The 23,490-nt window shown below is 46.3% G+C and overlaps 1 protein-coding gene across 3 annotated transcripts; it reads right to left on the bottom strand.

Moving 5' to 3' along the window:
* Positions 1-798: 798 nt before the first annotated feature.
* PANK2 (pantothenate kinase 2) lies at positions 799-23,208 on the bottom strand. Of its 3 annotated transcripts, XM_058193509.1 has the most exons (7): positions 22,913-23,208; positions 16,955-17,307; positions 10,086-10,339; positions 8,284-8,460; positions 5,765-5,888; positions 2,752-2,877; positions 799-1,343 (listed from the first exon to the last, which is right to left on the bottom strand). In XM_058193509.1, exons 1-7 carry the CDS (start codon positions 23,151-23,153, stop codon positions 1,293-1,295), a joined length of 1,326 nt encoding a protein of 441 aa, XP_058049492.1. In that variant the 5' UTR covers positions 23,154-23,208; the 3' UTR covers positions 799-1,292. The 3 variants fall into 3 exon arrangements, with proteins under 3 accessions (XP_058049492.1, XP_058049493.1, XP_058049494.1); XM_058193510.1 differs by lacking the exon at positions 16,955-17,307 and having other exon boundaries at positions 22,913-23,202; XM_058193511.1 differs by lacking the exon at positions 22,913-23,208 and having other exon boundaries at positions 17,098-17,232.
* Positions 23,209-23,490: the final 282 nt, after the last annotated feature.

Raw genomic sequence — 23,490 nt, 5'->3', positions numbered from 1 at the left:
GTCGTTTCGGGGCTTAAAAAGCCAGAGAAGAGGGCCTGAAGGCATTTCTGTAACACCAACACCAAGACCCCCGTTAGATGTAATATAACGTTAGACTCCAGTCGGGTTAGACTTGAACTCATGGCACTATTGAATAGCACTCCTATTCTATTCTATTCTATTCTATTCTATTCTATTCTATTCTATTCTATTCTATTCCATTCCATTCCATTCCATTCCATTCCATTCCATTCCACTCTTCTATTCTATTCTGTTCTGTTTTGTTCTGTTCCGTTCCGTTCCACTCTTCTATTCTATTCTGTTCTGTTTTGTTCTGTTCCGTTCCGTTCCACTCTTCTATTCTGTTCTGTTCTGTTCTGTTCTGTTCCATTCCATTCCATTCCATTCCATTCCATTCTATAACTCAACTCTATTTCTCTACTCTACTCTATCTGTTTCATTCCATTCCATTCCATTCCATTCAATTGTTTTTCTATTCTATTCTATTCTATTTTATTTTCTATCCTTCTCTTCTATTCTGCAAACTCTCACCTTGGCCACGGTGGTTTCTGTGATCGATTTTGATCTATGGCAAACGGGTCAAGAAAATAAACACCAAAATGTCTGACACCCATCTCTTCCTTTTTCTGTAGGAGATGGTTCATTGTAGCGTTGTAAACAAAACTGTGAACCCAGGTTTCATTTTTATCTTTTTTTTCCTTTTGCCTCTCCTTTCCTCTCGCTTCCCAATCCTTTGCCCTGGGTTTATTCCTTGGGAGACCAGCCTCCGCAGTCGCAATCAAGGGACGGGAACCGCTCTTTTTAAGAAAACCGATTTAATATCATAGCTGGGTTTCCGTATTCTGCACTTCTTGACGCCACTGTGGAAAAGGCAGCCGGCCTTTCAAGAGTCCACACAAAACAGAACAACCCTTAAAAATAATTCTGAGGAGAGCACAAACCTTGGATGACGTGACCGCTGGCAGCCATTTCGAAGTCCCCCCGAAAGATTTGTGGCTCAACACCAGCGGGAGCAAACGCAAATCTTTTTAACATCTGTGCAATCCACACAGTTATCCTATCCAGAGAAGCGTTCTGACCAGCTAACCTACATCCGCCGTTACCTCCGAGAACAAAAAAAAAACTCCATTTGTCCGTCTCGGCAAAGACGGCTGACATCGTTCACGATTCCTTGGTTTCCGCTGTGACTAGGCCGTTGTTTTTACAAAATGAAATGAAAATGGACACAGAGGTTCCATCTGGGGTAAAAATGCCCTGTTGAATCTGGGATATGCCCGACTCTCTTCGGGGGTTCAGGATAACTCCAAAAGCTCCAGGAGAGCTCCCACTGCTCCGAAATATCCCTGTTTTAAAACAAAACAAAACGCCCCCGCAAAAAAATGATTAAATGCATTGTTTAAAAACAATTAAATGCATTGTTTACATGTCATGCCACATCTTCGCCTCGTACGGGTGATGGATGGTGTAACAATTTAATCAATAAACTAACAACTAATCACTCGCCTGAGAACCCTTACTAAATTACAAAACTTTCAGGAGACAGTTAAAGGATATAAATCCAATTATTTATCTATTTATTTATGTTATTGTTTTTCAGTGAACAACTTAAGGAGGCAAACACATCCAACCCACCTTCCCCTCCTATTTTCCCCACAACAACAACCCTGTAAGGTGGGTGGGGCTAAGAGAAGCAGACTGGCCTTAACTCACCCAGACAGCTTTCATACCTAAGGTGGAACTAGAACTCAACATCTCTTGCTGGTTGGCCAAAATCACTCAAATCACGGCAGGACTAGGCAGGACTAGAACTCACCATCTCCTGGTGATTGGCTCAGTCACCAGTCATTCATGCCTAAAGTGGGACTAGAACTCACTGTCTCCTGGTGATTGGCCCAGTCACCAGTCATTCATACGTAAGGCAGGACTAGAACTCACTGTCTCCTGGTGATTAGCCAGTCACCCAAGTCACCATTCATGCCTAAGGTGGGACTAGAACTCACTGTCTCCTGGTGATTGGCCCAGTCACCAGTCATTCATACATAAGGCGGGACTAGAACGCACCATCTCCTGGTAATTGGTCCAGTCACCAGTCATTCATGGCTAAGGTGGGACTAGAACTCAACGTCTCCTGCTGGTTGGCCAAAATCACTCAAATCACTATTCATGCCTAAGGCAGGACTAGGCAGGACTAGAACTCACCATCTCCTGGTGATTGGCCCAGTCACCATTCATACATAAGGCAGGACTAGAACTCACCGTCTCCTGGTGATTAGTCCAGTCACCCAAGCCACCATTCATGCCTAAGGCAGGGCTAGAACTCACCGTCTCCTGGTGATTGGTCAGTCACCAGTCATTCTACGTAAGATGGGACTAGAACTCACCGTCTCCTGGTGATTAGTCCAGTCGCCCAAGTCACCATTCATGCCTAAGGTGAGACTAGAACTCACCCTCTCCTGGTGATTGGCCCAGTCACCAGTCATTCATACCCAAGGCAGGACTAGAACTCACCATCTCCTGGTGGCTAGCCCAAAGTCACTCAGCCAACTTTTCACACCTAAATCACAACTAGAACTCACAATCTCCCAGTTTCTAGCCTAGTGACTTAACCACTAGACCAAACTGCCTCTCTTCTTACAAGAACCAGGATGTGATCTTTTAAGGTTATTGCGTTGTCCAAGTCATATCATCAACATGATGACGGAAAGAAAACAGGGGTGTTTCTGTTGTCCGACCCAAAGCGTGACTTTTTACCTCATGTTCCAGGAAAAGAGCCTTCAGTTGTCCCTTGGACCAGTAGTCCAAAGCGTAGGCCAGAAACTTCATGGAGATGGTGTTGATTCGCAAAAAGTTCCCCACAAAAACCACTTTATTAATGTTCTGGGGGGGGGGGAGAGAAAGAGGAAAAAATATATATTAGAAGCTGATGCTGAGGAAGAATGCATTAAGACAGCAGGGACCAGCGGTTCATTTAGGTCAGGGGTCTCCAATCTTGGCGACTTTAAGACTCGTGGACTTCAAATTCCAGAATTCTGGAAGTTGAAGTCCACAAGTTGTGGGGAATTCTGGGAGTTGAAGTCCACAAGTTGTGGGGAATTCTGGGAGTTGAAGTCCACAAGTTGTGGGGAATTCTGGGAGTTGAAGTCCACAACTTGTGGGGAATTCTGGGAGTTGAAGCCCATAAGTTGTGGGGAATTCTGGGAGTTGAAGTCCACAAGTCTTAAAAGTTGCCAAGATTGGAGACCCCTGATTTAGGTCAAAGAGACGAGGACAAGAAGCAGCCAGATGGATGGATTCGATTACGAAGGTGATGGGTGGGACAGGTGGGAGAGCCGAAGCACCTGCAGGAGGGTCAGATCCAAAACTGGAGGAAATCTGGCCAGGTGGTTGTTAACAGTCAACAGTTATGGGCCACGGTGTGGCTCAGGCTGTAAGAAGCCTGTTATTAAAACACAGCTGCTTGCAATTACTGCAGGTTCAAGCCCCACCAGGCCCAAGGTTGACTCAGCCTTCCATCCTTTATTAAGGTAGGTAAAATGAGGACCCAGATTGTTGGGGGGGCAATAAGTTGACTTTGTAAATATACGAATAGAATGAGACTATCGTCTTACACACTGTAAGCCGCCCTGAGTCTTCGGAGAAGGGCGGGATATAAATGTAAACAAAAAAAAACAAAACCAGTTGACGCGGATTTGATGGCACACAAATCAATCAGGAAGTTGTGTGTTTTTTTTTTTCAGAATAACAGAAAGGTTGGAAGAGACCCCTGGAGGTTTTCTAGTCCAACCCGCTGCTCAGATAGGTTTTGATCTCCCAAGTTAACCCACAGGCTCACTGACCTACAGGTAAGTCGCAAAAGGGGATCGCGTGACACACACGTGCCGCGGGGCCGTTGCCGAAGACGTGCTTGGGGTCTTTCATAGCCCTGTACAATGCTGCTTGACTGGTCGCAACAAGGCAGCACTGTAAAGAAGCTGGAAGCACCCAGCTTCATTCCCACGGTGGAAACAGGCGCAGGGACTTCCAGCTGTTCAGGGAGTTGTGTTGTCCTGCTCGTTCTATCTTTCTCTCTCTCTCACACACACACACACATTCCCCAACTCCCTTCGCCCAAACCCTGGAACTGTCCCAATGAAGTCCAGCCACAAGAAGACCCACAGAGCAATTGTCCAGGGGTTGCTGCAACGGTCGTAAGTGTGAGAAACGGTCATAAGTCGCTTTTTTTCAGTGCCATTGTAACTTTAATAACAACAACAACAACAGAGTTGGAAGGGACCTTGGAGGTCTTCTAGTCCAACCCCCTGCCCAGGCAGAAAACCCTACACCATCTCAGACAAATGGTTATCCAACATTTTCTTAAAAATTTCCAGTGTTGGAGCATTTACAACTTCTGGAGGCAAGTAGTTCCACTGATTGATTGTTCTCACTGCCAGGAAATTTCTCCTTAGTTCTAGGTTGCTTCTTTCCTTGATTAGTTTCCACCCGTTGCTTCTTGTTCCACCCTCAGGTGCTTTGGAGAATAGCTTGACTCCCTCTTCTTTGGGGCAGCCCCTGAGATATTGGAACACTGCTATCATGTCTCCCCTGGTCCTTCTTTTCATTAAACGAGACATACCCAGTTCCTGCAACCGTTCTTCATATGTTTTAGCCTCCAGTCCCCTAATCATCTTGGTTGCCCTTCTCTGCACTCTTTCTAGAGTCTCAACATCTTTTTTACATCGTGGCGACCAAAACTGGATGCAATATTCCCAGTGTGGCCTTACCAATGTCTTTGAATAGACATTGAATGATCTGTTTTGAATTTAAGGACTACCTGGAGAGGTGGGTCATGAAAAGTCTGCAAGAAAACCACCAGGCTCAGAGAGCACCAAGGACCTCACAGTCTTCCCCCTCTTCCCTATAAACCCCACTCCCTTCTAGCACTGATGACGTTACCTAGTTGGGTCATGAAAAGTCTGCAAGGAAACAGCCAAGCTCAGAGAGCACCAAGGACCCCACAGTCCTCCTCCCGCTCCCTATTCCATACCCCACTCCCTTGTAGCACTGATGACGTTCCCTAATAATAATAAATAATAATAAAATAATAAAATAATAAAAAATAATAAATAATAAAATAATAAATAATAAATAATTGCTACCAACCTGCCTTCCATTGAAGACCTGTATACTGCACGAATCAAGAAGAGGGCTGTGAAAATATTTACAGATCCCTCACATCCAGGACATAAACTGTTTCAACTCCTACCCTCAAAACGACGCTATAGAGCACTGCACACCAGAACAACTAGACACAAGAACAGTTTTTTCCCGAAGGCCATCACTCTGCTAAACAAATAATTCCCTCAACACTGTCAAGCTATTTACTAAATCTGCACTACTATTAATCTTCTCATCGTTCCCATCACCAATCTCTTTCCACTTATGACTGTATGACTGTAACCTTGTTGCTGGCAATCCTTATGATTTATATTGATATATTGACCATCAATTGTGTTGTAAATGTTGTACCTTGATGAACGTATCTTTTCTTTTATGTACACTGAGAGCGTATGCATCAAGACAAATTCCTTGTGTGTCCAATCACACTTGGCCAATAAAAAATTCTATTCTATTCTATTCTATTCTATTCTATTCTATTCTATTCTATTCTGTTCTATTCTATTCTATTCTATTCTAGTTGAGTCATGAAACGTTCGCGAGAAAATCACCAAGCTCAGAGAGCACCAAGGACCCCACGGTTCAACCCCGAGCTCCAGATATTCTGTACCTCATTCAGCGCGCACATCCGTGCGATGGAGCCAATGTTGTTGGTGATGGTGATCAAAGCTGCCCGGGCCAGGTCCTCCTTACTAGCCGCGTCTCGTTTCTCTTTGCTCATCATGTTTCCAAAACTGGATGGAAGAAGGAGACGCAGGCAGGTTTTAGGAGAAGAGTTGAGCCCCACCACATGCAACACACATCCACAGCCACACCGTCAAAGCAAGAGGAGAAATCCAGGCGCAGATTCATTAATCAAAAGAAGCTAATCCAGCCACGGAGGCTGGCTAGAGCAGGGCGACAACAGCGCTACACCTCCCTCTGCTAAAAAAAACAAACAACAACAACCAATCTAAAACCTTCACTGCAAAGATTTCTGGGTAAAATGGCTGAACTCAAAACTTCAGGGGGGAGAAATTAAAAAGCACGAGACTCCTTCTAGCCAGCCTGAATTTGAGAAACAGAAAAAGGTCAGAGCTGAAGCCTGCAAAAAGATGCCAGGAAGAGTCTATACAGGGTTGTTGGTTGTTGTTGTTTTGCATTCATTTGCATCCTTTTTGGAGAGTCGCTGAGGCCACTTGGAGGGTTTGTCTGGGTCCTCAGGGTCACCTGAGTGGTGCAAATGGGCGCGGAGCCTTCTTGGAACTGCGGAAAGGAACTGTATTGTTGTTCTGTCCTCCCTCGCCTCCGAGTGATGGCTTAATTAGCTGGCACTATCAGCTCTGGCAGCAAAATAGCGAGCGTCTGCCAAGTGCCTCCGTTATCTCCCTCGACACCGATGAGTCACCCAGGGACAAACTTCAGCTCTTAATCAGTGGTTTTGCCTGTTACAAAGAGACACAGCAGCTCTCGCTGCCTTTTATATCCTGTGGGGTGTGGCTCCATGACTCAGCACTTCCTGGGCCTGCCCCACCCTTGCTTCTGTTGTTCCCGCCTCTCCTGCCTACGAAACCTAGGGTCCAGCCAGGCCTGATTGCCATCAGCTGGGTCTGGAAGCGTGGCCTGGGGGGGAAAGAGTCAGGGAAGGGAGGCCTCATTATCTCCTCCACCTGGCCTGCCTCCGGCTCCTGGAGCTGAGCCAGGGAAGCCGGTGCTCCCGAGGTAAGTCCTGATGGCCCTTCCCCCTCACTTTTCAAGTCACTTTCTGGCAGGAGGTCCGGCTCCAAGTCACTTTCTGGCAGCAGGCCCGGTTCCAAGTCACTTTCTGGCAGGAGGCCCGGCTCGGGGGGCGCAGACACAACAATTGTGGAGCTGTGCTTTCTGCAATCTTTTTTTTGGGGGGCCTGGAAATCCACTCATACTCCCCCGTCTTTCGAAGGGCGTTCGTCCCAAAGTGCATACAGCTAATCGTCTAGTACTCAGATGGCCCTGAGGACACAGACAAACCTCCAAGAGGCCTCAATGACTCTCTAAAAAGGATGCAAATGTCCAGCTGTTTGCAAAGAATAGAAATCCTTCCGTCCGTCCCCCACCATCCAGTCAGAGCTAAGGAAGCTTCTGGGATGAGAAGCGAAATGTCTTCAAAGACAAAACAAGAAAGTCTAGTTGCCTCTTGAAAAATCACCTTTGGGACTCTATGCTAGTAGTTCTAACTTTTTGGTACCAGGGATCAGTTTCGTGGAAGACAATTTTTCCACAGACCAGTGTGTGTGTGTGTGTCTCTGTGTGTCTCTCTCTGTGTGTGTGTCTGTGTGTGTGTTTGTACGCAACCTAGATCCCATTCATGCGTAGACTAAGCTTCACTTGCTCGTCCACCGCTCACCTCCAGCTATGCGGCTGTTGTGGCCCGCCAGCGGTCAGCGGAGCTGGCAGCAGATTCGGACAGTGAGGAGGTTGGGGAGGAACATGGGACAGTCCTGGAGTCTGGGGAAGGCTCTGGTGAGGGCTCTGCGTCGGAGGCAGAGAGAGGGCCAGGGCCATCTGACAGTTGTCAGCTGCCTTCGGAATCAGACATCAGTGAGGCAGATGAACAGCTGGAGCCTATTCCCAGTGTGCGCATGTGCAGAGTTGTCAGACAGCTAAGGGACAAGGGTCGACTTGGGAGTAAGGCCACACAGGTGGACGATGAAGGGCCCCTCCCAGAGGGAATAAAAGAGGAGCGAAAGGGGAGTGGAGTTTGCAGGAGACAATTAGTTCATTCCCACATGCTGGCGTCTGAAAGATATCGGCCTGGCCACTTTCCAAGCCTGATAAACGTCGGTAATGGTGAACTCTCTTGAAAGACTGTGGGAGAGGAAAGACTTTGCTGGAGAGGAATTCACTGTAAATGAAATAAAAGGGGTTTATCGGGACGAGGACTCGGCTTCGTGCTGCTGGGGAAGCCTAGGTCAGAACAGCGGCCTGGTTCCTAACCAGACTGTTACCAACCCATGGCCTGGGGGGTTGGGGACCTCTGGTCTCTGCCACCCATGTGGCATTTACTAAACCACCAACACAATGTTGACTTGTGAGGATCCTAGCCTAACAACCGAGAAGGGTGATCCGGGTTGCGTTACGCTCTCACCTGAAGCCACCTCCAGGGGTACTTACCTGGATGCAATGGTCCAACCCGGCAACCCAAAGCGCTCGTAGTCCCCTCCGTAGATATCCCGCACGAGTTTGTCCACTTTGGTGCTGTCTCCCCGGGATGCCATATCGAGAGCCTCTTCGAAAGTGGAGCAGCCGGTCAGAAGACAACAGAGGCCGAAAAAAGTCCCCCCTCCAAGACTGGCAAAAGAAGACATTGATGAGTCATGGCTGGTGTCCAGTGGAAGACGGCAAGGGGGTTTCATTTCTCAAATGTTCAGCCCGCTTGGTCTTAAGTCCTCGTTAGCTAATTTTGGATATCCTGCTAGCCGGCAAACATCTGCCTAGTCAGCTCTGCGTGAGGTTGCATTTCCGTGGGGACAAACTGTTCTTGCAATTACATCTCGAAACAATGCCAGGAAATAATTCAGGCTCTTTTTAACGATTTCATTTTTGGTGCCCATTTTCTGGGACGTTAAGTCCCGTTACGGAAGAGATGGTTTATTTCTATGTGTGCTCTTGCTTTGTATCCCACCTTCATTACGTTTTAATAATTCACCCAACGCAGCAAATGCATGCAATGCTTCTTCCTCCTCCTATTTTTCCCACAGCACAATCCTGTGGGGCTGAGAGGGAGGGACTGATTCAAAGTCACCCAGCTGATCTTCATGGGTAAAGCGGGATTAGAATTCACCCTCTCCTGGTGATTGGCCCAAAGTCACCCAGCTAGCTTTCGTACCGAATGAGGAACTAGAACTCACTGTCTCCTGGTGATTGGCCCAAAATCACCCAGCTGGCCATAATGCCTAATAATGAACTAGAACTCACTGTCTCCTGGTTATTGGCCCAAAATCACCCAGCTGGCTATAATGCCTAATAATGAACTAGAACTCACTGTCTCCTGGTTATTGGCCCAAAATCACCCAGCTGGCTATAATGCCTAATAATGAACTAGAACTCACTGTCTCCTGGTTATTGGCCCAAAATCACCCAGCTGGCTATAATGCCTAATAATGAACTAGAACTCACTGTCTCCTAGTGATTGGCGCAAAGTCACCCAGCTGGCTTTCATGCCTAATGAGGAACTAGAACTCACTGTCTCCTGGTGATTGGTCCAAAGTAATCCAGCCAGAACTCACCGATTCCTGATGATTGGCCCAAAGTCACCCAGTCACCATTCATGCCCAAGGCTGGGACTAGAACTCATTCTCTCCTGGTGACTGGCTTAAAGTTACCCAGCCAGCTTTCATGCCTGAGGCAGGACTAGAACTCAGGGTCTTCTGGTTTTTAGCCCGGTGCCTTAACCACTAGGCCAAACTGGCTATTGATTTATCAAGTCATCCGTATAGTGCACCAACTGCACCCAATCAGCTCTCTTCAATTTAATTACAGGTAGTCCTCGACTTACAACAGTTCATTTAGTCACCGTTCAAAGTTATAACAGCACTGAAAAAAAGGGACTTAAGACCGTTGCAACATCCCCATGGTCACGGGATCAAAATTCGTATTTATGGTTCCTATTTATGACAGTTGTAGTGTCCCGGGGTCACCCGATCCCCTTTTACGACCTTCCGACAAGCCAAGTCAAGGGGAGGAATCCAGAGCCACTTAACAACTGCGTTACTAACCTAACCTATGCAACGGTTCACTTAACGGCGGCAAGAAAACTCGTAAAATAAGGCAGACGCACTTCGAACCAATGTTTCACTTTAGCAAATGGCGGGCTCGGCTGTGGTCGTATCTCGAGGACTACCTGTCACTGAAGGTTCCGAGTCTCGACATCAAACCTTCAGGGGCAACGACTAGCCTCGGGGGTTGAGCCTCACCTGGTTCCCGTCACCCGCTTGTAATTGTCTTTGGAATAGACCGCCAAGATGCTGACCCCGGAGCCGATGTTCACCAAGAGGAGAGGGTAGGGGTTCTCCAAGTTGAAAGGGACCTTCTGGCATTTCTCGGGATCCGTGGGGTTCTCAAAATAGTAGCACTCCGAGTGTCCGTTGAAACCCACCGAATCAATGTAGAGAACTCCCTTGATGAGGCAGTCCAGCTCGTCCATTTTACACAGCTGAAGGTCACCCATCTGTTTGGAGAGACAAGCTTTGAAGAGAGGCAGAGAGGAAGCTTTGGGGAGGGGGCGGGAATGATGGGGGTGGGTGGGATCATTCTCTAATACAGCGGTCTCCAACTTCTTTAAAGCTTGTGGACTTCAACTCCCAAGAATTCCTCAGCCAGCAAAGCTGGAAGTTAAAAGTCCACAAGTTGTGGGGAATTCTGGGAGTTGAAGCCCTCCAGGCTTAAAGTTGCCAAGGTTGGAGACCCCTACTCTAATAAACAGAATATAGACTAACAGAGTTGGAAGGGACCTTGGAGGTCTTCTAGTCCAACCCCCTGCTTAAGGCAGGAAACCCTACACCACTTCAGACAAATGGTTATCCAACCTCTTCTTCAAAACTTCCAGTGTTGGAGCATTCGCAACTTCTGGAGGCAAGTGGTTCCACTGGTTAATTGTTCTAACTGTCAGGAAATTTCCCCTTAGTTCTAGGTTGCTTCTCTCCTTGATTAGTTTCCACCAGGGGTAAAATCCTCCCCGGTTTGCAACCGGTTCGCGGCCCGCGCATGCGCAGTGCATATCAAACACGTGCTTCGGGCGGAAAAAGGAAGCTTGGGAAGGTAAGTAGAACAGTGAGGGGGGGAAAACAGCTGTGCCACCCAATTTAGATTCACTAGAACAGGGGTCTCCAACCTTGGCAACTTGAAGACTTGTGGACTTCAACTCCCAGAATTCCTCAGCCAGCTTTGCTGGCTGAGAGATTCTGGGAATTGAAGTCCACAAGTCTTCAAGTTGCCAAGGTTGGAGACCCCTGCACTAGAAAGCAGAATTTCCTGCTTTCAAGCAATTTTAAATCGTCAGAAATACCCAATCGGCTGGTCGTCAGAAATACCCAATCGGACCAACCGGTAGCATTTTTTTTTTTACTACCGGTTCACTGAACCGGTAGCTTTTTATCATTTATCAGTTCGCCTGAAGTGGTGCGAACCGGTAGGATTTCACCATTGGTTTCCACCCATTGCTTCGAGTCCTGCCTTCAGGTGCTGTTGTGACTCCAGCCCCTGAACCTGGCCCCATGCCCGAAAGTGACTCCGAGAATGAGGGGGAAGGGCCGGTAAGGCTTACCTCGGGAGCACCAATTCCTTTGGCCCGGCTCCAGGAGCCAGAACCAGGCCAGTCGGAATATGTAATGAGGCCGTCATCCCCTGATTCCTCCTTTCCTCAGGCTACGCCTTCAGACCCAGCTGATGATAATAATCAAGCTTAGCTTGACCCGCGCTTCAGGAGATTAGAGAGGCGGCACCATCAAAAGGAAGGGTGGGGCAGGAGCCCCACCCCACAGGATATATAAGGAGCTTTGGGACTGCTCTCAGTTCCACAGGAAGCAAAAATTTAGCTGAACCGTTTCAAAAAGAGCTGAAAGTCTTGCTACGTGAGTCCTTTGTTTGAACTTTGGCAGGCAGCTGCGATTTCTTTGCCAGGACTGATAAGAACCGTGAATCCACTGGCTGAAGGCCAGCTCCTGGGTCTGAAGTGGGGAAGGAGACAGAACAGGTGCTTTGGAGAATAGCTTGACTCCCTCTTCTTTCTGGCAGCCCCTGAGATATTGGAGCACTGCTATCATGTCTCCCCTAGATCTACTGGACCGATTCCAATCCTACAAATGCCCTAGCTTGCGCACCCCAATATTATCCGTGCTGCTAGAAACTGTCTGCATTCATCTCTTTTCATTTAGTCGGTATGAAGTACAGAGGCCGCTGATTGTGATCCGGTCTGTGGACAAATTATTGTCATCTGACGGAGAGATAAAGAGGGGGTATCAGTGCCATTCTAGGCTGTTCTGGGGGGGAAAAAAACTCTGCAAGGGAACACGCACAACCACATTAAAGCAGCGCCTTCCAAGTCAACAGAAGAGACTAATCAAAGAGAGGAACGGTGTTCCTATGGAGCGGACAGAGGATCCAAGGCCCTGGGAGGTCTTTTGGGTTTTAGGGCAGACAAGCTACAGGGCTCTGAAGGGCTCTGGTGGCTCAGCAGACTAAGTCTGTCTGTTATTAACACAGCTGCTTGCAATTACTGCAGGTTCAAATCCCACCAGGCCCAAGGTTGACTCAGCCTTCCATCCTTTTATAAGGTAGGTAAAATGAGGACCCAGATTGTTGGGAGCAATAAGTTGACTTTGTATATAATATACAAATGGATGAAGACTATTGCTTAACACAGTGTAAGCCGCCCTGAGTCTTCGGAGAAGGGCGGGATATAAATGCAAATAAATTAAAAAAATAGGGTGGCAATCGTGGACCAAAGATGCTCTAAAGTTGATTAACAGTATTGCGTTTTAACCACTGTGCAGTACATTCTAACCGCACGTGTTCTAAAACATACAGAAGGGTTGCAGGATTTGGGTTTGGCTAAAAAGAAGGACTGGGGGAGACATGATAGCAGCTTCCAGTATTTGAGGGGCTGCCCCAACCTATTCTCCAAAGCCCCTGAAGGCAGGATAGGAAACAATGGGTGGAAACTAGTCAAGGAGAGAAGCAACCTGGAATTGAGGAGAACTTTCCTAACGTCGAGAACAATGAACCAGGGGAACAGCTTGCCACCAGAAGTTGTGGGTGCTTCATCACTGGAGGTTTTTAAGAAGAGACTGGACAGTCACCTGTCTGAAATGGTATAGGGTCTCCTGCTTGAGCAGGGGGCTGGATTAGAAGACTTCCAAGGTCCCTGCCAGCTCTAATCTGATTTAACCCTCAACAGCTCCCAAATGTGAACATTTCCAGAAAAAAATGGCAGACTAGAAGAACCATTTGCACTTCAGTTTGAGATGCAGGCAAGACGGACACATCACCAACAGCCTGCGCCTGGGTTCAACAGGGAAAGGACACAGGGCAGAAGACAACTCGCAGAAAGCGCAGCTCCACAACACAACTCCTTTCCGCAGTTCCAAGAAGGCCCCCACACCCATTTGCAGCACTCAGGTGACCCCGAGGACCCAGACAAACCCTCCAAGTCAGGGGGTCTCCAACCTTAGTCCCTTTAAGCTTTGCTGGCTGAGGGACTCTGGGAGTTGAAGTCCACAAGTCTTAAAGGGACCAAGGTTGGAGACCCCTGCTCCAAGTGGCCTCAAGGACTCGTTAAAACGATGCAAACGACCAGCTGTCTGCAAGGAATATAAATCCTTCCATTCCCCACCATCCGGTCAGAACAGAAGAAGCTTTTTGGATGAGAAGTGAAACGTCTTCAAAGAAAAAAAAGAAAGAAGTCCTGTTGCCTCCTGAAAAAACATCTTTGGGATAACCATGACCTGGTTGACCGAGAATCCCCATAGACAAATCCTCAATAGAACATTATTTTAAAAAAAGAAGGGAAAAAAATGGCAAAGCTGGCTGGGGGAAGGGAAGTTTCCCTATCAAATACACCCTCAAAGGATCTGGTGATCCTTCGGTGCAGATTACATGGAGGGAAGGTTTGCTGGAAGGCAGCAGTAAATCATTTTATTTATTTATATTCCGCTTTTATTCCGCTTTTTACAAGTAACTCAAAGCGGAGAACGTCTCCTTCCTCCTATTTTTCCCACAACAACCCCCTTGTGAGGTGGGTTAGGCTGAGAGAGGGAGGGACTGGCCTAAAGTTACCCAGCTGGCTTTCATCCCTAAAATGGGACTAGAACTCTCCGTCCCGTTTCTTTTAGTCCTGTTTTTTTTTTTTAGCAGAATACACTAATATTTATATATCAAACTGAACCACTAGCCTAGTTAAGAAATTGTGAGTTGGCTTTTCTAATCTTGTTGCCACCAGATGTAGGGAGAACGTCTTCAGGGATTCAAACAGCATTTCCTAAAAATAAAACAAGTGGACCCGGAACACTGGCCCACAATGGAAGGTTAATCCACGGCTTGAAATATATATTTATTTTGCGTCTTCTTTAAAGAATAGCTAAACTATTCCTGGAAGTGGGATCGCGGAGACGACCGGAATTAGTTAAAAGTCTCTGGTTACAGTTAGCCCTCAATTTACGACCACAATTTGAGCCTTGCTAAGCGAGAAGAGTTGTTAAACCGAGTTTTGTCACCTTTTACAGACTTTCTCGCCGCGGTTTGTTAAGTTAGTGACCCGGTCGGTAAGTGAATCCGGCTTTCCCATTGGTGTGGCTTGTCAGGAGGTCGCAAAAGGGGATTTATGTGACTTCAGCACATAGCAGCGGCCGTCAGTATCAACCAGTTGCTGATGAATTTTGATCACGTGATCACTTCATTATGTGAAGTGTGGAAAACCGGTCTCATAAGGCAGGGGTCTCCAACCTTGGTCCCTTTAAGACTCGTGGACTTCAAATCCCAGAGTCCCTCAGCCAGCAAAGCTGGCTGAGGAACTCTGGGAGTTGAAGTCCACGAGTCTTAAAGGGACCAAGGTTGGAGACCCCTGTCATAAGGCATTTTTTTTCACGTGCTGTTGCAAACGGTCACTGAACGAATGGTTAAAATTTAAGGACTACCTGTATTGAGGGGGTGGGGACTGTAACTGGGCTTAAAGGGCACAGATTTGCAAGGTATGGCCAGGTACACCAAACCTCCACTCCTAAAGTAACAACAAAAACAAGTACTCCATAACTAACTCACCACAAAGATTTGTAATCTTTGAATTACAAATTTGTAATTTGTAATTACAAAGTTGAATGAAGCCATCAGTCAGGCATGGCAATAAGGTAGAATTAGTTAGAGAACTGCCTCCGCTTCTCTTGAATACGATAAACTTGAGGTTTTACAACAGGGGTGTCAAACTCAAGGCCCGAGGGCTGGATCCAGCCCATGGAGGCCGGGGCGGGGGGTGTTGCTTAGATCTGGCCCGTGGGGCTGTCCTGGAAACAGTGAAGAATTGACCCGCGATGCCTCTGCCAGCGAAAACAGAGCTCGGGAGGTCCATATGCGGCTCCCCCAAACTCCGTTTTTGCCGGAGATCATTGCAGCCAAAAACGGAGCTTGGGAGCAGAGGTGGGGTTTTACCTAATTTTACCACCGGTCTGCCATGCACCGAAAATGCGAGCGCACACCTTCCATGCATGTGTGCGGCCTACCGTGCATGTGCTTTGCTCGTGCGCGCGGGGCTTGCATTCATGGACGCGGCTTAGAAAACGTGGCTAAATAGGATGGCATAGTGCCAGGACAGGTGTGGGGGGCCACCCATAGGTCACCACTAGCGGTTCGCCCGAACCGGTTCAAACTGGCTGAAGACCACCACTGCTTGGGATCCTGTTTTCGCTGGCGGAGAGCTTGAGCCACCACAGCCGCCCCCGACATGAGTGACGGTGAGCTGGCCACACTCACCTTGGCCACGCCCACCCTGACCCCCCGAAGGTCAAGCACAACCGTGACACGGCCCTCAATGAAATCGAGTTGGACACCCGTTTTACAACTAATCCATGTATCTGCTGAAAAGAGGGTGACCCACCGTCTCGCACCCAGATCACCAGATTAGGTGTGCTTAAAAGGGATCACAAGGAAAGCTGCCATTGGCAAATGACAGCAACTTTAGTCCTCGACGTACAACAGTTCGTTCAGCGACCGTACGGAGTTACAACGGCTTTCACGCTTACGACCGCTGCAGCATCTCTGCGGTCGCGCGATCAAAATTCAGATGCTTGGCGACCGACTCGTGCTTACGACCTTGGCTTGGTCCCGAGGTCACGTGATCCCCTTTTGCGACCTCCTGACGAGCAAAATTCACTTAACAAACGGTGCTCTTGATTTATCAACGGCGGGGATTCACTGAACAACTGACGCAGGAAAGGTCGTAAAAGGGGGGCAAAGCTCACGTGACAAATGTCTCACTTAGCAAGATAGAACTTGGGCTCCGTTGCGGTCGTAAAGTCGAGGACTACCTGTGCAAGTGGTCCTCAACTTACAAAGAGTTCATTTAGCGACCGTTCGAAGTGACGACGACACTGGGAAAAGGGACTTAGGACCCGTTTTTCACGCTTACGACCGCTGCAGCATCCCTGGGGGGGGGTCACGCGATCAAAATTCAGACGCTTGGCGACCGACTCGCACTTACGACCTTGGCTTGGTCCCGAGGTCACATGATCCCCTTTTGCAACCTCCCGACAAGCAAAGCCAATGGGGGGGGGGAAGCCCAGATTCCCTTAACAACGGTGATTCGCTTAGCAAGGGAAGTCGGTAAAATGGGGCGAAACTCCCTCGAACCATTTTTTTTTTCGTCCACATTGTATTTTCCAGCCGCATAAACTGCGTAGGGCTCTCTCGTGGGTCGTAAGTCGAGGACCACCTGCATCCACACACAACACATTTTCAATATCTTGTTTCTTTCCCGTTGGCCCGGGATAGCTCAGGCAATAGAGAAGCCTGTTATTAGAACACAGAGCCTGCAATTACTGCAGGCTCGAGTCCCACCAGGCCCAAGGTTGACTCAGCCTTCCACCCTTTATAAGGTAGGTAAAATGAGGACCCAGATTGTGGGGGGGGCAATAAGTTGACTTTGTAAAAAAATATACAAATAGAATGAGACTATTGCCTTATACATTGTAAGCCGCCCTGAGTCTTCGGAGAAGGGCGGGGTATAAATGTAAACAAAAAAAAAAAATGGGTGGGGGGCTGAGGGGGGGGGGAAATAGAAGCCAATAGAATTGCCTACTCTGCGGAAGTCCTGCTCAAATTTATACGCTCCGCCTCCAGTGGCACACAAAGTGGTGTGGAGGCTGGAGAAATGTTTCTCGCTGCCCATCTGAATAAAAGCGGGCATGTCGTGAGTAGGGAAGCGAACAAAATGCAGATTGCCTTTACGTCCACACAGCGTAAGGTCCCTGAGCTCCAAGTGGACGTCGCGAAGGCCGGTGGCTCCGTAGGCCGTGTTGGAGGTCAGGTACTTGCGGATGCTTTTCAAGTTCTCCACTTCCTCTTCCTCCTCCTCCGTGGTGATGTCCTTGGGCTCGAAATAAACCAGCTTCACCAAAGTCCCGCCGATGTCCAAGCCGAACCAAGGGAAAGCTGAAGGAGGGAGGAAAAAAGAAACAATGGATTGAAAGCATGACATGGTGTGTGTGGGTGCGAGGATTCGTCTTCGACGTATTATCGCGATCGAGCCTCAAAATTTCTGTTGCGAAGCAAGGTGGTGGCTAAGGGAGCTCTGCTCCATTTTACCACCTTTCTGGCCACAATTGCAAATCGATTGTTAAGTTAGCGACAAGGTTGTTAAGTGAATCTTGGCTTCTCCGTGGGATCCCAGGAGGCTGCGACCGTCATAAATATGAATCAGTTGCCAAGGGTCTGAATTTCACCGTGGACATACTGCAGTGGTCTTAAGCCTGAAAAACGGACGTAAGTCATTTTCTTCACTGCCGTTGTACGTTTGAACCGTCACTAAATAAATGGTTGCAAGTCATGGAATCTATCTATCTATCTATCTATCTATCTATCTATCTATCTAATCTATCTCTACCTATGTTCTATCTTTTTGTCATCTATTATCTATCTACCTACTATCCATCCATCTAACTTATCTAATCTATTCCTATCTACCTACCTATACATATATGCATACATATATACCAGTACCATCTGCCTATCTCTGTGTCTCTATCATCTCTCTCCCTCTCATCTATTTTATATCAATCTATCTACCTATCTACTTTCTATCTTTTTTTAGCTATCATCTACTTAACATTCATCCATCCAGCTATTATCTCTGTCTGTCTGTCTCTGTCTGTCTGTCTGTCTGTCATCTATCCTATCTATCCTATCTAATTCTATTATCTGTCTGTCTATCTATCTATCTATCTATCATCTATCTATCCTATCTAATCCTATCTATCTATGTATCTATCTATCTATCTATCTATCTATCTATCTATCTATCTGTTATCTATCTATCTATCTATCATCTATCCTATCTAATTCTATCTACTATCTATCTATCTATCTATCTATCTTTCTATCATCTATCGTCTATCTATCTATCTATCTATCTATCTATCTATCTATCTATCTATCTATCTATCATATATCTATCCTATCTAATCCTATCTATCTATCTATCTATCTATCTATCTATCTATCTATCTATCTATCATCTATCTATCATCTATCTATCTATCTATCATCTATCCTATCTAATTCTATCTACTATCTATCTATCTATCTTACACACAAAGACACACAGACACTCTCTATTTAAAACCATAAATCAGCTCTACATTTTAACGCAGCTATTTCAGCACTTCACAAAACAAAGGCAGAATGGGGATTGGGGAGGGGAGAAAGAAAGGGAAGGGGAGGAGAAGAAAAGGGAAGGGAAGCTTTATTTGGCTGTGATTAAACACACAAAAAAATTATCTCCAGTGGATTTTGTTCTGTTCTGTTTTTTTCACTGCAGACACCCCAAACCAAGGAACGAAAGGGAAAATACTGGCTTTATTTAAAAATCTCCAGATATCTCAGGCCTCCAGAAACACAGTAACCCATGATGGTCACTTTGCAACTAAGGGCTGGCTCAGGAATTCTGGGTATTCCGCTAGAACTTCTACAGTTTCCCAAACAGCAAATACTACAGACGTACCTTCTACCCTCCATATGTCAGCATTATCTTTCAGTATGGCACTGTACACCAATTTATATAACATTTTGTCTTTCTGGGCCTCAGACAATTCTATTCATTCCCATCCAGAATGGATATTGACCTCTATAGTGGGAATTATCAGTAGTAAAACCTAACACCTAAAATAGAACAGAACAGAACAGAACAGAACAGATTAGAATAGAATAGAATAGAATTTATTGGCCAAGTGTGATTGGACATACAAGGAATTTGTCTTGGTGCATAACATATTCATGGTTATGTTAGAGTCAATCACCTATTTTGCATTAAAATACGGATATACGTGTCAGCTGCCATCTTATCCTTGCTGTGCTTCGCTGCTAAGCAGTAACAGACTGTCATGAACTGCGGGGAGGGGGAATGGAGGAGGAAACGCTTGGGAAATAGAAAGTAGAGACTCTACTTTCTCGAGATGCTGCCTCAAGGGCACCCACCTTGGAACTGCATTTCAACCTGCGTTTGGACTGACCGTTCCGAAAACATCTTGCATGGACTGGATTGGTTACACCGAGGTGGGAAATGAGATAAATTAATGGGGGGAGGAGTAGAAATTTTGGGCCAGGATTTACAGTTCTGGCTCTGCAATGCTGCGATACATTTCATCTCTAATAAAATTATACCTTTCTCAAAAAAAAATGGAGCCAACGATCATTTTTATTTAGAGGTTGAAATTCTGGGCAGTCTGACTATACGTACATAACATACAACTCAGGAGCAATTTATGATACAAATGTTTTCAATGCCATTGTTCTGTTTACAGTCCATTTTACAATTGATCAATGGCAGCAGGAGAATTCTCTCCTTCCTCAATCCAATATTCAAACTTTTGGGCAGGGGAAAAAAAAATCAAGAAGCTGTTGATAATTACAGGGCCTCTGGTGGCTCAGACTGCTAAGACAGTCTGTTATTAACAGCAGCTGCTTGCAATTACTGCAGGTTCAAGTCCCACCAGGCCCAAGGTTGACTCAGCCTTCCATCCTTTATAAGGTAGGTAAAATGAGGACCCAGATTGTTGGGGGCAATAAGTTGACTTTGTATATAATATACAAATGGATGGAGACTATTGCTTGACATAGTGTAAGCCGCCCTGAGTCTTCGGAGAAGGGCGGGATATAAATGCAAATTAAAAAAAAATTACAGTCTTTCCAATGTGACAGTTGACAGATAATCCGTCCATAAAAATCTATAATTTTGGAAAGGTGTGTGTTTTAACTATGTAAGCCGCCTAGAGTCACACAAGACAGTGAGATGGGTGTCTTATAAATTTGATAGAGATCAAATAGAAATAGCTAGAGATAGATAGGATAGAGACAATAGAGATACAGAGTTAGAAATAGAGATAGAGAGATAGATACTGTTTCTCCAAAAAAAAGACGAACCACCTTGAAAAGACACTCTATCGTGTTTTGGAGCACATGCAATCAAATTAAGCCCCACCCACAAAATTAGCCCTAATGAAGACCCCGCCCACCGCAGGGTGCAGGGGGTGGGGTGAAGCATACAGGTAAAAAATAAGCTAGAGTGGGGATGGGGAGCTGCCCAACTTACCGAGCCTCGCACACCCCGACACCTGCCTCGTCTTCTTCTGTGGCCGCTTGCCGTCCCTCGCACACATCGCCCCAGCCTCCGTTTCGCCTGAAGATGTCTGCCAGAAGGCATCGGCTGCAGATGCCTTCCGGCAGGCATCTGAGGGCAAAACAGAGGTCGGGGCGATGCGTGCGAGTGGCGGCAAGTGGCCGCAGAAAAAGTGGGCCAGCAGCGGGCTCCTGCACGGCGAGGCTGGTGGTGCCACTGCTGCCAGGTAAGTCAATAATTAGAACCCTCCAAAAAGGCGGCTTAACTCATTTTTTTTGGGGGGGGGGAATCAAAAGACAGTAAAACCCAGCCTTCTTTTTGAAGAAGTACGATAGATGATAGATAGATAGACAGACAGACAGACAGACAGAGATAGATGGATGGATGGATGGATGGACAGATAGAGAGAATGGATAGATAGATAGATAGATAGATAGATAGATAGATAGATAGATAGATAGACAGACATAGATGGATGGATGGATGGATGGATGATGGATGGATGATGGATGGACAGATAGAGAGAATGAGTGGATCGATAGATAGACAGACAGACGGAGATAGATGGATGGATGGATGATGGATGGACAGATAGAGAGAATGGATAGATAGATAATAGATAGATAGGATTAGATAGGATAGACAGACAGACAGACGGATGGATGGATGATGGATGGACAGATAGAGAGAATGGGTGGACAGATAGACAAGACAGACAGACTAGATACATACATACATACAGCAGGATGTATGAATGAATAATAGATGATAGATTGGATAGATGGATGGAAATATACAGAGAGATACATGGAAAGATAAGGTATAAATGATGGCTTGATGATGTATAGATAGATACATGATGGATGAATGAATGGATGTATATAGATGATAGAGAAAGAGAGAGTAGGATGTATGAATGGATGGCTAGATGATAGAATGGCTAGATATATTCAGATATATGGAAAAATAGCTATAAATGGATGGATGGACGGATGGATGATGATGGGTGGATGGATGGATAGATACATACATACATACAGTAGGATGTATGAATGGATAATAGATGATAGAATGGATAGATGGATGGAAATATACAGATAGATACATGGAAAGATAAGATATAACTGATGGCTTGATGATGTATAAAATACATGATGGATGGATGGATGGATATAGATGATAGAGGAGAGAGAGAGAGTAGGATGTACGAATGGATGGATAGATGATAGAATGGATAGATATATAAAGATAGATACATAGAAAGATAAGATATAAATGATGGCTTGATGAAGTATAGATAGATACATGATGGATGAATGGATGGATGTATATAGATAAAGATGATAGAGAAAGAGAGTTGGATGTATGAATGGATGGCTAAATGATAGAATGGATAGATATATACAGATACATGGATAGCTAGCTATAAATGGATGGATGGATTGATGGCTGGATGATGATGGGTGGATGGAGGGATGGATGGCTAGATACATACATCCATACATACAGTAGGATGTATGAATGGATAATAGATGATAGAATGGATAAATGGATGGAAATATACAGAGATACATGGAAAAATAAGATATAAATGATGGCTTGATGATGTATAGATACATGATGGATGTATAGATATAGAGGGAGAGAGAGAGAGAGAGGCTAGGATGTATGAATGGATGGATATATACAGATAGATAGATGGAAAGATAGATATAAATGGATGGATGATGGTTGGTTGGCTGGATAGATAGATACAGAGAAAGAGAGAGAGAGATACAGAGATAGATAGATAGATAGATAGATAGATAGATAGATAGATAGATAGATAGATAGATAGATAGATAGATAGATGGTGAGACAGAGAGAAAGAGATACTCCCAATTAATAATACTCCATGAACAAAAAAACTCTAAAAACAAGTATACTAGCCAGGCCAAGAAAAGATATCCAGACAAATCTTGTATGTATACATAAGTCTGCACACACACATATGTACATCCATTCCATACCTTATACCACACTCCCTTCTAGGATAAATAGCACTTTGCAATAAATAAATAAATAAAGCAGAAAAGACACAAACACTAATTAGCTAAAGTGATCAAAGGTATAAAACAAAAGGAAGCTCTCTTACCCTGACATCAAACTCGTCAGAGTCGGGATAAGAAGAGAACAAGGCCTACCTGGCAAGACTGTTGTGCATTTTCAAATAACCCTATCATCCCCCATCAATGCTCTGCTCTTGGGGCTGTAGGACCCCCTTTTAAAGAAAGGTGCCCCCAATTTCCCATTGATCTTCTATTACTGAGCTGCAGCTTTAAAGAAAGATTTTTTTAAAAAAAAAAAATTGCACGAAGGCTCCGCCCCTTTCCTTTGGGCCCCGCCCACGAGCGGTCCCGCCCGCGCCCTCTAGCGGCCACTCACGGGGGCGGCTCTTGCGGAGGGAATCGAGGCGCGGCCGGGGGGCGGGGCCAACGCGCTCTTTCTCGCGGCCCGCGGCGGCCTCCGCCTTGCTCGGCCCGCCTCCGCGCCGACGGCCCCCTGAGGCCGATATCCGCCGCCGCCGTTCCTCGGGGGATCCTCCGGCTTCGCTTCCCGTCTCCATGGCGGGTGGCGGCTCCTCGTCAGCTTGCCGCTTGCCACTTCCATTCTGCAGCGGCTCCATCCGCCGCGGCGACAGCAGCCAAAGCGGGCACTGCGCCTGCGCCGAAGTCTATTCCTCGCCTTCCCTTTCCTCCCTCAGAGTACGGGGGGGGGCCTTCAAAAGAAAAAAAAATATGTCCAATCGGAAGCATTCGCCTTTGCGGCGACGGATAAGCGAGCCAATTAGAATGAAGCGAAGCTTGTGGGGCTGGGATGAAAGGGGAATCCCTCCAATGAGCATCCGTCTGCCTTGGTTGAGCGACAAAAGGAAAGAAGAAAAAAAAAAGCCCCGCGCGCAAAGATGTAGTACTGAGAGTTAAGGCCTGAAGGGGCGGGGTGAATAACGGAATCGCCGTAGC

The sequence above is a fragment of the Ahaetulla prasina genome, chromosome 8 (genome assembly GCF_028640845.1).
Source record: "Ahaetulla prasina isolate Xishuangbanna chromosome 8, ASM2864084v1, whole genome shotgun sequence".
NCBI classification, from domain to species: domain Eukaryota; kingdom Metazoa; phylum Chordata; class Lepidosauria; order Squamata; family Colubridae; genus Ahaetulla; species Ahaetulla prasina.
This window is presented reverse-complemented; position numbering and strand designations above follow the sequence as displayed.